General features: G+C 47.4%; 1 protein-coding gene across 7 annotated transcripts in view; it reads left to right on the top strand.

Annotated features, from left to right (window-relative positions):
- The window catches only part of TNRC6A (trinucleotide repeat containing adaptor 6A), a 451,850-nt gene that overhangs the window by 99,298 nt on the left and 337,628 nt on the right, over positions 1-14,924 (top strand). For 6 of the 7 annotated variants that reach the window (XM_085629474.1, XM_085629478.1, XM_085629472.1 and 3 more), the window contains 2 exons: positions 9,091-9,432; positions 12,589-12,636. In XM_085629474.1, coding sequence (XP_085485600.1) covers positions 9,091-9,432; positions 12,589-12,636 — 390 coding nt within the window. The remainder of the gene's footprint in view (positions 1-9,090; positions 9,433-12,588; positions 12,637-14,924) is intronic. The other variant, XM_085629475.1, reaches the window with a different exon arrangement.

Here is a 14,924-nt window from a genome sequence, read left to right on the forward strand (position 1 = left end):
TTTGGACTTGAAGTTTTTTGTCCTTAAAATAATTGTTTCAAAGTACGTGTTGCTGACAGGCGTTTGCTTTCTGGTTGTTCGCATTGTTCTTGTGCTCCCACGCTTAATTTTGGGCTGGTAGCGCCATGTGGTGTATTGGCATAATTTGGAGAATTACTCTGGTGCAAAAAATTTTCTCCAGGCCTAAGTAAAATATGGCTGCGTCCTGGCACAAGTGTAGTTTTAACACATGAACTCGTCTCTATATGACACCACATGATGTCTTTGACTTGTTCCTCATTGACAATAGCAGTGTTCCGAGACCCATAATTTGAGAGTGTAAGGGTGCAAACACCATCTTTTCGTCTTTTTTGTTCAGAACTATTTGTCCAGCGTTTTGAGGTGCTGCGACATATTGTATGGTGTTCTGAACAAGCCTAGCATCCCCGCCCGATGCTCTCCACTAAAAATTTAAGGTTCCCTCCTAGGTGACAAACGACAAATCAAGCTTCCTTGTTGTTTGCTTCTAATGCATGCAGTCATGAAGGTCTGATGGTTACTCACTCTGGTTTTACACCCCATTTATGATGTTCTTGGACCGGTATCAGTCTGGGTTTAGGGAATATTTCCTGTTAATTTTACATTGTGCCACCTTTCCATGCCCTTGTCATTTTGGCTGTTGTGCTCAAAGTGTGAATAAGAAGCGTCCATTTGCATTTTGTTATGGAGTCTTCTCTGCCTTTTTTACTGCTAAAGGGTATACATCTGCAGAATATCTATGCATGGATCGATATTGTTTTCTGGTGCTTGTCTCCACGTCAGTTAGCCGCAGATCTGGCATCCTTTTGCTTGCATGTAGAAAACTACAACCAATGTCTCGTTTCTAACCTGAAGAAGTGACGGCTAAAGGGGCTGTTTTCAACTTGGATAGCTGAGCCCGTCGTCATTGAAGCGATGAGCTGGGCCCCTTCCTTGGAGTGGATGAGTAGTCGCGCCCCCCCTCCCACCCATTGGCCATAATTTGGGGGGAGACGCAGGGCGTCAGCACAGCATCCTCCCCACTGCCCTCCCTGCAGAGAGTAGCCATGAGACTCCCAAAGAATTCTGTTGCAGAGCCCTAAGCAGAGCTGCTTTTTGCGTTTTATAACATTTGTTTAGAGACTTGTTTGAGATGTGCAAATTGGAACAGTGGCCTTATTTAATTGGCATTTTCAGTTATTACCCGTTACCAAAGTAAGTCATGAAGGAAATAAGGTCCATGTAGTTTCACTTCATAAACAGCGTGGGTCCCAAAAAATGGATATGATAGGTAAGGTGCTTGCTTTTATGTAGACGTGTTAGATGTGTCCTTGGGTGTAAAACATTATAAAGCATGTACTCTAACACACCACACACCTCTGAGAGGATGGGCCTTGTTTTGGGCTTTTGTTTTGCCCTCTGTTGGTGCTTCTCACACACTGTAAAATCACCTCCACTTGCGCCGCCAAAAGCAAACCAACCTACTGGCATGTGAGGAAAAACTGGTAGTTTCTGCATAAATCGCCCACGTTTTCTTTTTCACTGCCACATATCTCCAGTTATTTCAATATGAAATGTACTTAAATTCGGAGTTATGATTTCAGAATTACCTGGTGCTGTGGTCATGGACAATTCCTTTACTAGATGGACACTGTATTTGTGTGTTCGAGGCATGTGGGCTGCTGAATTCATATCTGTGCATAGATCGCCGCCTAGTGTTGGGTCCGGATGTTTGCACGTTGTTGTCCTGGAAGAGTCTTCGAAGTATCCTTGGAAAGGTGACTCCTCCCCTGGACTACAGTGCGCATGGGCATCCTCTCCATCCTCAGATTGTTTTTTTCCGCCATTGGGTTCGGATGTGCTATCTTAGCTCAAGTTAGGAAAATATTTGGTCGAGGCCAAAAGGCCTTTAGTTCGCGTCGGTACTGTTTATCGATCGGGTTTCGATAGAATTTTGTTAGTTTACTAACTTTCAGCACCGACTTCTTTCGCATTTACCAGTCCATCGACTACTTCGACGATGGAATCCAGGACGCCATTCAAAAGGTGTCCGGTATGCAATGCGAAGTACCCACACATCGACGTCCATCCGGTGTGCAACAAATGTCTTTCGCCGGACCACGACGAATCGACATGCATGGCCTGTGCCCGGTTCCGTTCCAAGAAGACTCTAAGGAACCGAAGAGCGGCGAGACTCGAGGCGCGGCACGCGGCACCGGCCCCAACAGACATCTTCGACGAAGCCGACGTCGAAGAATTAGAAGTCATACCCTCCAGTCCCGTTTCCGAACACGACCCCGGATCGGACGAGGGCGACGAGTCACTCTTCCACAGAGGTGAAGACGACACCGAGGTAGGAGACGACGAGGAGGCCTTAGGGGCCGAAGAGAGTAGCTCCAATGATGAACAAGGCCTACCTGTTCAAACCGAAGAAACACCAGCGCCACAGCCTTTGGCTCCGGTCGAGGGATCGCCTTCGGGCCTTACCCGAGACCCATCCCGTAGTTCTTCGGGCCCGGCCTCGGACGTTCAGCGGCAGCCATTGCTGCATAAGCCAGCTGGTTTCCCTACCACAAAACCGAAACCGAAAGCTGCTCCGGTTCATCCGAAACCGAAACTGGCGCTGGTCGGATCGAGGCCTTCCACGCCTTCGACGCCAGCGCAACGCGTCGGCACCGACCGCACCAAGAGGGACTTCGGTGCCGAACTGGAGTCGGGCGACATCGGAGTCGACAAACGGAAAAAGGCCATCGGCACCGAGAAACCTACTCGGCTACCGACGCCAACGACACCGAGGGCACTACCGCCTGCTTCGCCTCGCGTCGCTCCCTCGACGACGCCGAAGCCTCACGTATCGAGGACGTCGACGGTGATCTCCACACCTCGACTCGAGGACCCGCCGGCACCGAAAAAATCCACGCCCGGCTCTACGAACCTGCCCGGTGCCAAAGCCTCAAAGACGCCCCAAGTGCGGCCTGCTGCGACGCAAAGCAACAAAACCACGGCGGCCCTCAAAGACCCGTCGGGTTCCGGCCCGATCGGAGCTCCAGCAACCTCTACGGGGCCAGCCAACATTACCTTCGGCTTGCCTCCGTCAACAATCCCGAAGATGTTCCAACTCAGGACACGGGTTACCCAGACTCCGGTTCCACCGGACGAGACGTCTCCGTCACGTGTCATCGACGCCGACACTGGCAGGATGATTCTCCACGACCGAAGAATAACTTCGGAACCGCCATTGGACCCTTTCAGGATCCCACTAAAAAGGAAGCTGCCTGTGGAATCAGAACCTCTCCTTTACGAACCGTTCCATTCCTCCTACCAGGATCCACACCGGTTCTCCCCCACACGCTCCGACACGGATGCATTGGAGGACTACATGGATGACCAAGCACCCTACCATGTAGACACAGACCCTGATCAAACTTGGGGCGACCCTGCAGACCCCAGTGCACCTCTCGATACACAGGACCCACAACTCTATGGGGCAAAAACATCTCCCACGGAGGATACTGCGGCGTTCAACGCTCTTATTGAACGTGCTGCAAATAACCATGGGGTACAGCTTCACTCAGATACCATCGAGGATGACTTTCTAATGGACACTTTTGCATCCTCAGAAAGACATGTAAAAACTCTGCCAATGCTGAAGGGGGTCCTCAAACCAGCTAAGGACATTTTCAAGGAACCCACCAGGGCACGAGTGATAAACCCCAGGATTGATAAAAAATACAGATCAGCACCTGGGGATCCTACTTACATCAAAGGACAGTTACCACTCGACTCCATCGTCGTAGCGAATGCTCGCAAGAGGGCACACTCGCAAACGACAGGTGACGCTCCTCCCCCGGACAAAGAGTCCAAGGTGCTAGAGACCTCCGGCAAGCGAGTTGCCGCCCAGGCTGCCAACATATGGCGCATAGCCAACACTCAAGCGCTCCTCGCTCGCTACGATAGAGCGCACTATGACACATTGGAGCAACTACTCCAACATCTCCCTGACCAGTTCAAAGAAGGTGCAGAAATTCTTATCAGAGAGGGACAGCTACTCACAAATGCTTCCATCAAATGTGCCCTAGATGCTGCAGACACGGCTGCCAGGGCCATAAACACAAGCGTCATGCTGCGACGACATGCCTGGCTACGAATCTCAGGATTCAAGCCTGAGGTACAAAACACCATACTGAACCAGCCCGTCAACCCCGACTATTTATTCGGCCCAGAGGTTGACACCACCCTCGAAAAGATAAAAAAGGACACGGACACTGCAAAGTCCATGGGCGCCCTCCAAACTCAGTCCTTTCGGAGCGGCTCCTTTCGTCGCCCCGGAAACAAGGGGGCAGGTAGAGGACAGGGGTCACAACAAACGTATAACAAAGGCAATACACAGACCACCTACGATAAAAACACCCGAGGTGGATATCGTGGCTCCAGTACAAAGGGCAGAGGACGTGGCTACGGAAACACCAGGTCCTCCCCCAAGAACAAGCAGTGACGCCCTCTCCCTTCCTCCCGACCACATAACACCTGTCGGGGGAAGACTACAAAGGTTCCTGTCCACGTGGAACTCCATCACCACGGACAGGTGGGTCAAAGACATTGTAAAATACGGTTACTGTCTGGAGTTAACCTCCACTCCACCCACAATACCACCAAGAAACCGTCCTATGTCCTCAGAGCACTTAACGCTCTTACAGCAAGAGGTGCAAAGTATGCTTCTAAAAGGCGCTATAGAGGTCGTACCCATCCACGAGCAGGGTACGGGGGTTTACTCCCTCTACTTTTTAATTCCAAAGAAGGACGGGTCGCTCAGGCCTATATTAGACCTGAGACCCCTGAACCAGTACATTCTTTCAGAGCACTTTCACATGCTCACCCTACAGCAAGTCCTTCCGCTTCTCAAGCAGGGAGACTTCCTAGCCTCACTGGACCTCAAGGATGCGTACTTTCACATACCCATCCACCCCTCACACAAAAAATACCTCAGGTTCACTGTTCAGGGGCAGCACTATCAGTTCAAAGTCCTTCCCTTCGGCGTGACAACAGCGCCCAGGGTTTTCACGAAGTGCCTAGCTACTGTGGCAGCACATTTACGGAGGCAGCATATACACGTCTACCCCTACCTAGACGACTGGCTCGTTCAAGCGAAGTCAGCCCAGCAATGTGCAAGCCACATGTCCCGCACCATTCACCTTCTTCACAGTCTGGGATTCTCACTAAATTACCCAAAGTCCCATCTCCAGCCCGCACACGTACAACAGTACCTAGGTGCGACTATAGACACTCTGGCGGCCACAGCTCAGCCAAATTTAGTGAGGATCAACAGCATACAACTGCTGATCTCCAAGTTCAAACCCAATCACTCGCTTCCAGCGCGAGTGTTTATGCAGTTGATAGGCATGATGGCCTCCTGCATCTTCATAGTCCCGCACGCGAGGTTACATATGCGCCCACTTCAGGAGTGCCTAGCACGTCAGTGGAATCAGGCTCAAGGACAGTTGAAAGACCTAGTGTTGGTGAGCGGTCGGGCATACAACTCTCTGCATTGGTGGAATCCACAAAACCTTTGCAAGGGCCGACCGTTCCAAGAGCCTGTTCCACAAATAGTACTGACAGCGGACGCGTCTCTCCAGGGATGGGGAGCTCATGTACTCCACTACACAGTGCAGGGACTATGGACGACACAACAGAAGAAGATGCACATCAACCTTCTGGAACTGATGGCAATCTTCCTGGCCATGAAGGCATTCAAAGTACATCTGTGCAACAAAGTCGTATTGATCCGGACGGACAACATGACTGCCATGTACAACATACAGAAGCAGGGAGGAACACACTCTCCACAGTTGTCTCATCTGGCTCAGAGCATGTGGAAGTGGGCCATTCAAAGGAACATATTCCTCATGGCGGAACACCTCCCTGGCAAGGACAACCAGATGGCGGATCTGCTCCGCAGACACAGCCACCAGATGCACGAGTGGGAGCTACACCCATCAGTACTCCAACCGTACTTCCAGCAGTGGGGTCATCCAGAGATAGACCTATTCGCGAACGCAAAATGCCAAAGCTTCGCCGCCAGATTCCCACATCCGCAGTCGCAGGGCAATGCGATATGGATGAACTGGTCCGGCAGATTTGCGTACGCTTTTCCCCCAGCGCCGTTGATACCGCTGGTGGCTCGCAAACTACGACAACACTCCCTGACACTCGTCCTAGTTGCTCCCACGTGGGCACGCCAGCCGTGGTACACCACCTTCCTCGAACTTTCCGTGGTGCCGCATCAAAGGCTGCGGATCAAACCCGCGCATTTGACGCAGAACCATGGAGAGGTTCAGCACCCAGATCCGCAACAGCTGAACCTGGCGATCTGGCTCCTGAAGTCCTAGAGTTTGGCTATCTCAACCTGCCACCTGACTGTATGGACATCATCAAGGAGGCCAGGAGACCCACTACCAGGGCTTGCTATACGGCCAAATGGAAAAGGTTCGTCATTTATTGCGGTAATAATGACATCAACCCGCTGGACGCATCCATCCACAACATCATCTGTTACCTCTTACACCTATACCGATGCAATCTGGCGTACACCTCTATACGTGTCCATTTGACCGCAATATCAGCCTATCTGCAAACCCGGCAGCACCTCTCTCTATTCAGAGTGCCTGCCATCAAAGCATTCTTGGAAGGGCTCAAACGAGTCATTCCACCTAGTCACCCACCGGCTCCAATGTGGAACCTCAACTTGGTCCTCACACGCCTGATGGGTCCACCCTTTGAACCTCTACACTCATGCGAGATTCAATTCCTTACCTGGAAAGTGGCCTTCCTAGTAGCGATCACTTCCCTAAGAAGAGTTAGTGAACTCCAGGCACTAACCGTTCAAGAGCCATTTATTCAGGTTCACGCCAACAGGGTCGTACTACGTACCAACCCCAAATTCATGCCCAAGGTAATATCGCAGTTCCACATGAATCAGACTATTGAACTGCCCGTTTTCTTCCAAAACCCACAAACTGTTGCAGAAAGGGCACTACATACACTAGATGTACGGAGGGCCCTCATGTACTACATCGACAGGACTAAACCATTCAGGAAGACAAAACAACTGTTCGTTGCCTTTGCCCCACACCACAAAGGTAACGCCATCTCCAAAGCAGGGATAGCCAGATGGATAGTTAAGTGTATTCAAATCTGTTATCAAAAGGCAAAACGCACATTAACTATCCCACCACGAGCCCACTCAACACGTAAGTTGGGGGCTTCCATGGCCTTCCTAGGAAATATTCCCCTGCATGATATATGCAGAGCAGCCACATGGTCCACTACACACACATTTACAAAACACTATTGTGTAGATGTGCAGTCAAAACAGCAGGCAGCTGTAGGACAGGCTGTTCTCAAGACACTTTTTCAGACCGCTGCAGCTGGCACGGGTAGCCGCCGCTAATAGAGGGCACTGCTATGTATTCTATGCACAGATATGAATTCAGCAGCCCACATGCCTCGAACTGAATATGCTACTTACCAGTATGCATCTGTTCTTGGCATGTAGGGCTGCTGACATTCATATCGCCCTCCCTCCTCCCCGGCGCCTGTCGCAGCTGCAGCTCTCAGAATTACTGCAAGCATGGTCATCACTTTCTGTATCTACTCCATCACTGCCACAATGGCGAAAAACAATCTGAGGATGGAGAGGATGCCCATGCGCACTGTAGTCCCTATCCAAGGATACTTCGAAGACTCTTCCAGGACAACAACGTGCAAACATCCGGACCCAACACTAGGCGGCGATCTATGCACAGATATGAATGTCAGCAGCCCTACATGCCAAGAACAGATGCATACTGGTAAGTAGCATATTCAATCTGTATTTTTGTAGCACAAGCCTGGCTGGATAGCAACTAAGCCTTCTACATTAATGCGGGTGTTCTGAGATATTTTGTGCGTAAGTTTGTTAACATGTTTGATTTTCACAAATATAATGCATTTCAGGTAAAAGAATAGCATTATGTTTCACGCAGTTGAAGTTTTGGTCCTGTGAGGATTATATTTTAGACCAGCATTACACGATTTCCAGTTAAATGCTGGGGTCATGATTAAAAAACGGGTGTCTAAGTCGACAGTTTACCACTAGACCGCATTTTCTTACCCTTCTTTCCTTAAATGTAACTTCTCAAAGCACCAACCTCCATGCCCTGCCACATGCAGAAGGACTGCCCTTGACAGGCCTGTTTTCTAGGCATCCGGCCCTCATCGGATGATTATCTCGGGGAGAAAGAGTAGCAGCACTAGATAAAGTCACTGACTAGCTTCCTTCAGTAAAGACCTGGATGTCCGCGACATCATAGCCAGGATATCATTTGCTTTACAAATGCATGTTCATATTGGTATGTTACCTGGGCTACTGTACCTGCCCACTGCTGGTGCTGCTCCAACACTAGCTCTGGGGCTGAAGCAAAGTTTGAAATTATGCACTAGTTAGTTCTTGCCATCCAGATGCTGGTGATGCTGAATTCTGCTGTTCTGTGCTTTAGAGCCTTCCCATACTTAGGGCTGCATAACAGTGGACTATTGTGTGAATGAGATTCTAGTATGTATACTGTATTCACCTGTGTACACTTATTGTTGGATTGTACTTCTCCTTTTAATCATTTGCCACTCCTTCGGAAGAGCTTACTTGTCCATCCCACCCTGCGTATGGTTTTGTGCTGCTGGTTGCTAGTAACTGGAGAGACTAGTCAAGCGTGTGGCAGAGTAGGTCAATGGGAAAGCCTACAAATGCATTTGTAACCTCTATGCTTGACAGCATCAGACTAGGGAAAGGTTGGTAATATTCCCAAATCTGGTCAGTGGAGGTGTTTTGGGACCAAGTACAGCGGTTACTTTTAGTCTGAGAGTAATTCTTAAATTCACTACTTCTGTTACTCTGCCCAATGTCTCTTTGGAAAGGTGAAAAAGAGCATTCTACTGAAAGGTATGCCATCTCTTCTAGTTTTATAGCACCCGTACCCTCTTTCACACATGTACCTTAAGTTTTGCATACTTTGTCTCTGTTTCTGATCTTCTCTTTCTTTCTTTCTCCTGGGGGAGTAGCACCAGAACAAACCAAGACCATAGTAAGCCAGCCTCCTCCTGCCAACTGTAATAACGGCACTTCCACTGCAACCAGCACTGTTAATAATGCCAAGAGGGCCACAACCAACTGGCCGCCTCCGCCGCAGCCACTGCCTCGATACCCTCCCCGTGAAGTACCACCTCGGTTCCGGCACCAGGAACAGAAACAGCTTCTGAAGCGGGGCCAGCAGTTGCCTACTATCGCTGCCAACCTGGGATCTGCTGCTAAATTGTTGAACGGCCAATCAGGGAGCTGCACTGTTAAAAGCCAAGAGCCGGTCGCCAACGGAGAGGTACAGACCAGCGACAACAAGCAATCAGGTAAAACGGAGGCTGGGGGGGGGGGGGGAGGGAGGGGGAGGGTATGGGGGTTCTCTAGCAAACCCACAGCCAACTCCATAGGCTCATTCATCAGCCCTTGTTTGTATTTTTGTTATTAAAGTGACCCTGTGTGTGTTGCTAACTACTTCCAAAGCACTTTTAAATATGCAGACTTTATATCCATCTTTGTTTGTGGAGTATGTGTTGCATACCGTTGATATTTGTCGGCTTATTATTTCACATAGTGCATTGCTACAGTGGATTATGATAGAATGATGGTGTGGTCTGCAGTGCAGACTAGTTGGAAGGCACTCTGTAGCTTGGTTTCTGTCAGCCGTGTAGTCCCCCAATGTCTGATCTGATAGAAGTGTTGACTGTCCCTTGGGCTGAGTCGGGTTATTTTTACCAGCACTGTGCAGTTGGCCACCCTTGAGACAGCTGCCTTTTGTGTGCTCAGCTGTTGCATTTACTCCGATCAGTGTGACTGTGTGAAGGGAGAAGTCACTTGGGGGTAGCACTAGCAGGTGGAGACCAATACCATCGTTAATAGTTGCAGTGTTAACGATTCCTTGTTGAATGCGACTGCCCCAGAAAAGTTGTCTATTGTTTTTTTTGCAAGTAGTGTGACTTGCGGCTTAAACACCTGCAGTGCCACATCGGGATCAGAAAGCTTTTTGACAATCGGGACTTGGACTGGGTCCACTCCTGGTAAGATGACAGTAGCCCGGTTCAGCAGCCTTAGCGTCCTACATCCTTCTTTCAAGATATACTCTTAATTATCTATTCAAATCTTTCTCCTTTGCCATGGAATCATTATTAAATAAAACACTCATTCTCGTCCACATGCACAAAATACTTTTAAAATAGTGAAGAAAATCTTCACGAACAAAATTTAAAAAATCGTGTCTTAGCAAGGCTCTTTCAATTTTTAATTTTCTTTTTTTTTTATAAATCAAGCCAACTGTTTTAAAGCTCAAAGAACTGTGTTGCCTTGAACTTAAAAGTTCTCCTATTAAAAGTGAAAATGAAAGCAAATTGTTTGTATAATCGTGTTGCCTCACACAGAGGAAAGAAAACGCATCGTTACATTAAGCAGCCACTTAACTCCATACTCCATGAAGGACAGCTAGTGTGTAGGTTATTTTTCTGGTTTTACAAGAGGGATCCGGAATTACAGGTCGCTGCACTTTAAACTTTTTTCCCCCACATCTTTGAGTGACATTTTAGTTTCACTCCATGAATGGGTTCTTGCATAATTTTCTGCTGGGGAAACTTTGGAATCCGACACAATGTGGTATTGGTCAGATTCCACCTCGCTAGAAGTCACCAGGGCATAGGTTGCAGTCCTAGACTTTAATTTGAGAGCCTGATGTCTTCGGAGTGTTTCAAATCATGGTTGCTTCCAATCAGCCAAGTGGACTCCGCCATGATGACAGTAACATTTAACCATGATATCTAGTACTTTAAAAATCTCTTGGTGTCATGGACTCTTTTCTCATTGTAGTTTTCTAGATCATCATTGTTTGTTTGTAATTTATGGAAATCTTCACCAGACTGGCAATTAAAGCAGTCCTACTTCAAAGCTACAGTTCGTCTTGGATTCAACCTTGTTGCCAACCATCTACTGTCCATGCTCCTCCGATTCTTGCACACCTATGTAAATGTATCCAGTGCCCTAGAAAGGTCTCGTCACTTATGGCTGTTTAGGAGTGTTCCTTTTTGCCATATCTCCTTCGAGTGCCAGCATACTCCTGGATTTAATCAAGGTGCACTTTTGTATTTGGCATCAAGCGTGGATGATCAGTGTTAAAGTAAGAGTGGCCTTCATAGACTCATGGGACATATACCTCTGCTGGAGTCTGTACTCTATAAGGACGTGCAAGGCTCCTTTCCAAGCCACTGTTTGCGAGCTCTGAGCCCTCCTTGTGGAGTGTCTACAGATCTTGAAACTTTAGCCATTGAAACTTAAAAAGCAAGAGACAACTTCGTTTTTACATTCACAGCCCATGGTTTATGGTGCATTCCCAAAAGCTAAGTTAATCTGTCACATTTCTGAAACCTCCACGCTGGAGAACATGCTTCCTAATAGCCTAATGCACAGTCTTGTCAACTTCTTTTCAGTAGGTGTCTTTGAGATGACTGTGTTTAATTGTTTACCACCTAGCACGTCTGCTTGGCCATGGTTGACGTTGCGCCATCAAATTCGTGACCGTATAGTTAGTGCCCCGTTACCACCCCTAATTCACTTTGTTGTTTACATGAGATTGTTTGCAATCTGTGTGAGCAGAGCTGTACCTTGTATAAGTTCTTGCAGTGTGAGACATCCATTCTCTGTCCATTTGCTTCTTGCCACCGAGCATCTTCAGTTAAGATGAACTATCTTTTAAGGTTACCCACTTAGGTATTCATGACTGATTAGCAAACGCTACATCTGGTGAGTTATAGCAGGTTAGCCATCTGTGCTTAAGATGTTCACTCATTGGCCTTTTTGTTCCTTCGAAGGACCTTTCACAAGCTTGGGAATGTCCAGCCCACTCACAATCATTCAGTTAACAAAACTTAGTTAGAAGAAGTCTGGATATTTTAGTCTTACCTGCCTCAATAAGCAGTCACCATCCAGTTGAAATGGGGGTCTTCAGACCAGAGAGTTACAGTCTACTCAGATCTTTAAGTGGTGGGCTCAGTAAAAAACAAAATATGACTTATTGTATACTCAACTCCGTTTTCATCGCATTGGGTCTTGCTCGCTCCTGGGTGTCATCTGCTCAGTTGCTAGAACTTTCTACCCCCTGATGTCGGGCAAGAGTTAATGGAGTCTTTCATCCTTTTTGGAAGAGAAGACTACCAGAAGTCTGACACTCTTTATTTGATCATTTCAAGAGGTGTTTGGCATTCTCGAGTTGCTCTTCTCAGAAGGATGTCTTCATTTCATAATGGGCACAATTTCAGCTTAAGTGATAAACTGTCGAATGGCACATATGTGTGTAAGGACACTTGTACTGTGCTCAGAAAATGTGTGCTGGAGATGGGTTTTTTATTTCATTCAGTAGTAACAGCTTAATCTATGTAAGAGGCTGGATCTCAAGAAGGGAGGAGTTTCTTATGACCTTGCCAAGGAAAGAAAAGTAACCTTGTTGTAATTTCACTTTCCCCTAGGCATGCCTCCCATTCGGGATTTGGTCAACCACCCCCCTGATCAATCAGGTGATGAACTCTTGCCTACGTTTCTTGTAAGCTGTGTCGAAGCGTTAAATGCTCATGAAGCCACTGCTTTCACTTTTCATTTGCTTTTTGGTTTGCAGCACATGGGCTCGGTGGCATTCGTCTGTGAGTGTTGGTGTTCTGGTTCACTGCTCATTCTCGGTGTTTCATGTCAAGGCTGCTGTCTGTTAAATTGCATGTCCCTCTGCCTCAGTTGCTCACTGGTGGTGCAGAATGAAATTGACGTTGTAATTGACCATTCTGTAGATTTTGAGCGTCCCGTCCGCTTCCAAGACTGATGATCATGCTGCTGCGGGTGGGTGAAATTTCCTGCTTTGACAGGGAAGGATTTGATCGCAAAAACAAAAAAAGTGACTCGAGAACCTGCCTCGTGACTACTTGACCCAGAAGAACATTAATTTGCAACCAGTACTAATACCATAATAAACACCGGAGTTGAAATCAGGACGAGGGTAGTAAAATGGCAGAGTTCGTAATGCTATCATTTTTTTGGGCATGCACCTGGTTTCGAAGCCACCCTTCAAATGATGGTGCCACACATTGTTCATTTTGATATAACTACCCTTCTGTTATCACAGTTCTTCCCACAACTGCGTTTTCTCACATTACTAATAAGAGGGATTTTGCTACCTATTGGAAAACCCGGAAACTGCTTCTAAGGCTGAGAAAAACCAAAGTCTTTTGCTCCTTGATAACATTCAATGATATGGATCCTCACTGAGCAGCTCACCCCAGTTTCATAATCCAGTTAGTAAGACTGACTAGGTGTAAGGGAAGGTTGTGTGGAGATTGATGACTAGCTGATGGGAAGGTGTTAGTAAATTGAAAGAGCCTTGGTATACTGGAGTAAATAGACTTGCATTCATCCTGCTGTCTGATTCTTGCATACCAATATATTAGGTTTTGCTTCGAAACAGCCCGTCAAGCGATGGGAGACATCACACATATTGTTTCAGAACATTCCACGTTGACTGAGAAGACCAGTGTTTGAAAAACCAATACTGTTAGTCGAACCAAAACATTCAAAAAAGGTAAATGGAGTATCAGACATACCAGGTCATTCAAGCTTTGGTGCTGTATATGTTGGCGCTTCCCCCACATATTAGAAGGACCAGTGGAAAACCAGAACTGGTCCAGGGTATTTTCCAGGTGCCCACCACTACTTGGGGGATGTGGGGGTACCACTTTAATCACAGCCAAAGTCAAACTTTCTTGATGGCCGATATCCCCTGATTAGGCCAGTGGCACAGACACCTGCTGCGAGTCCTTTGTGTTCACAAAGTAATCTCTAATATTTTGTGATACAGAGTTTGAAAGGTTTCCAGCTTCCGAGCAAGCAGCTCAAGTCACCAGGGTGCAAACCAAAAACTTGGCTGAAAGTTAAAACTCCTGCAATCCTTTCAAATTTAGGAGTAGCAGGTACTGGCTGCTACAAAGTCCTTTGATAACTTTCAGAATCCTTCAACCCTTGTGTGATATTGAAAGATAAAATCGGTTTGTCCTCTTGGCTATGCTTTCTCAGATTGTTCTCCAAGAAGGTTTTAGCCTGCTAGACTTGTGCTTGGTTGTCAGAGCTGCATCTCTCCATTTGGACAGGACAGTTGGATGCTGTGGCAATCGCCTTGATGGGCACATCAACATATAGCCCTTATTCAGTTTCTCTGAGCAGCACCTAAAACACCTGAGCATTGAATCAGTAGAAGACGTATTTGTCAAGTGGAGTTCTCGTAATTTCAACCAGGGTCAACAGGACACATTTTCCCTGGCATTTTTATACTGGAGTGGAATATAAAGCATTACATTGTCAGCAGAATGTGTTTTTGAGAGACTAAGTGCAAGCATTCTGAGTTTTGGGTCTTTTTCTCTGTCTCTCTCTGCTCCTGCCACAATTTGAAATGGACGAATGGAGGGAATGTATTTTGTCAGACACAAGCAAGACGTCCAGAGCATAGGCGAAGATTACACTAGGTAGATTAGAGGCAGCTAGACTGATTCTTGGCAGCCTTTTCATCCTGGTTAGTTCTCTGGGCTGAGAGTTGGTTGGAATCCGTAACGCAGACAAGAGTGAACCTGCTACAGGACCTACAAAGTGCATGCCATCAGGTCGGCTCCAGGGTCAGGTGAAGCTGGAAATGCTTCAACTCTATTGCAGGTAACTGACCTTTTCCGTGCCCTGCAGGATTTCTTTTCTGTTATGTTATGTTAGAACTATATTTCTTGAGCGCACGGCTACCCAGAACGGGTGTCCCGGCGCTTTGGCAGAGAGTCTG

The sequence above is a fragment of the Triturus cristatus genome, chromosome 10 (genome assembly GCF_964204655.1).
Source record: "Triturus cristatus chromosome 10, aTriCri1.1, whole genome shotgun sequence".
In the NCBI taxonomy this organism is placed as follows: domain Eukaryota; kingdom Metazoa; phylum Chordata; class Amphibia; order Caudata; family Salamandridae; genus Triturus; species Triturus cristatus.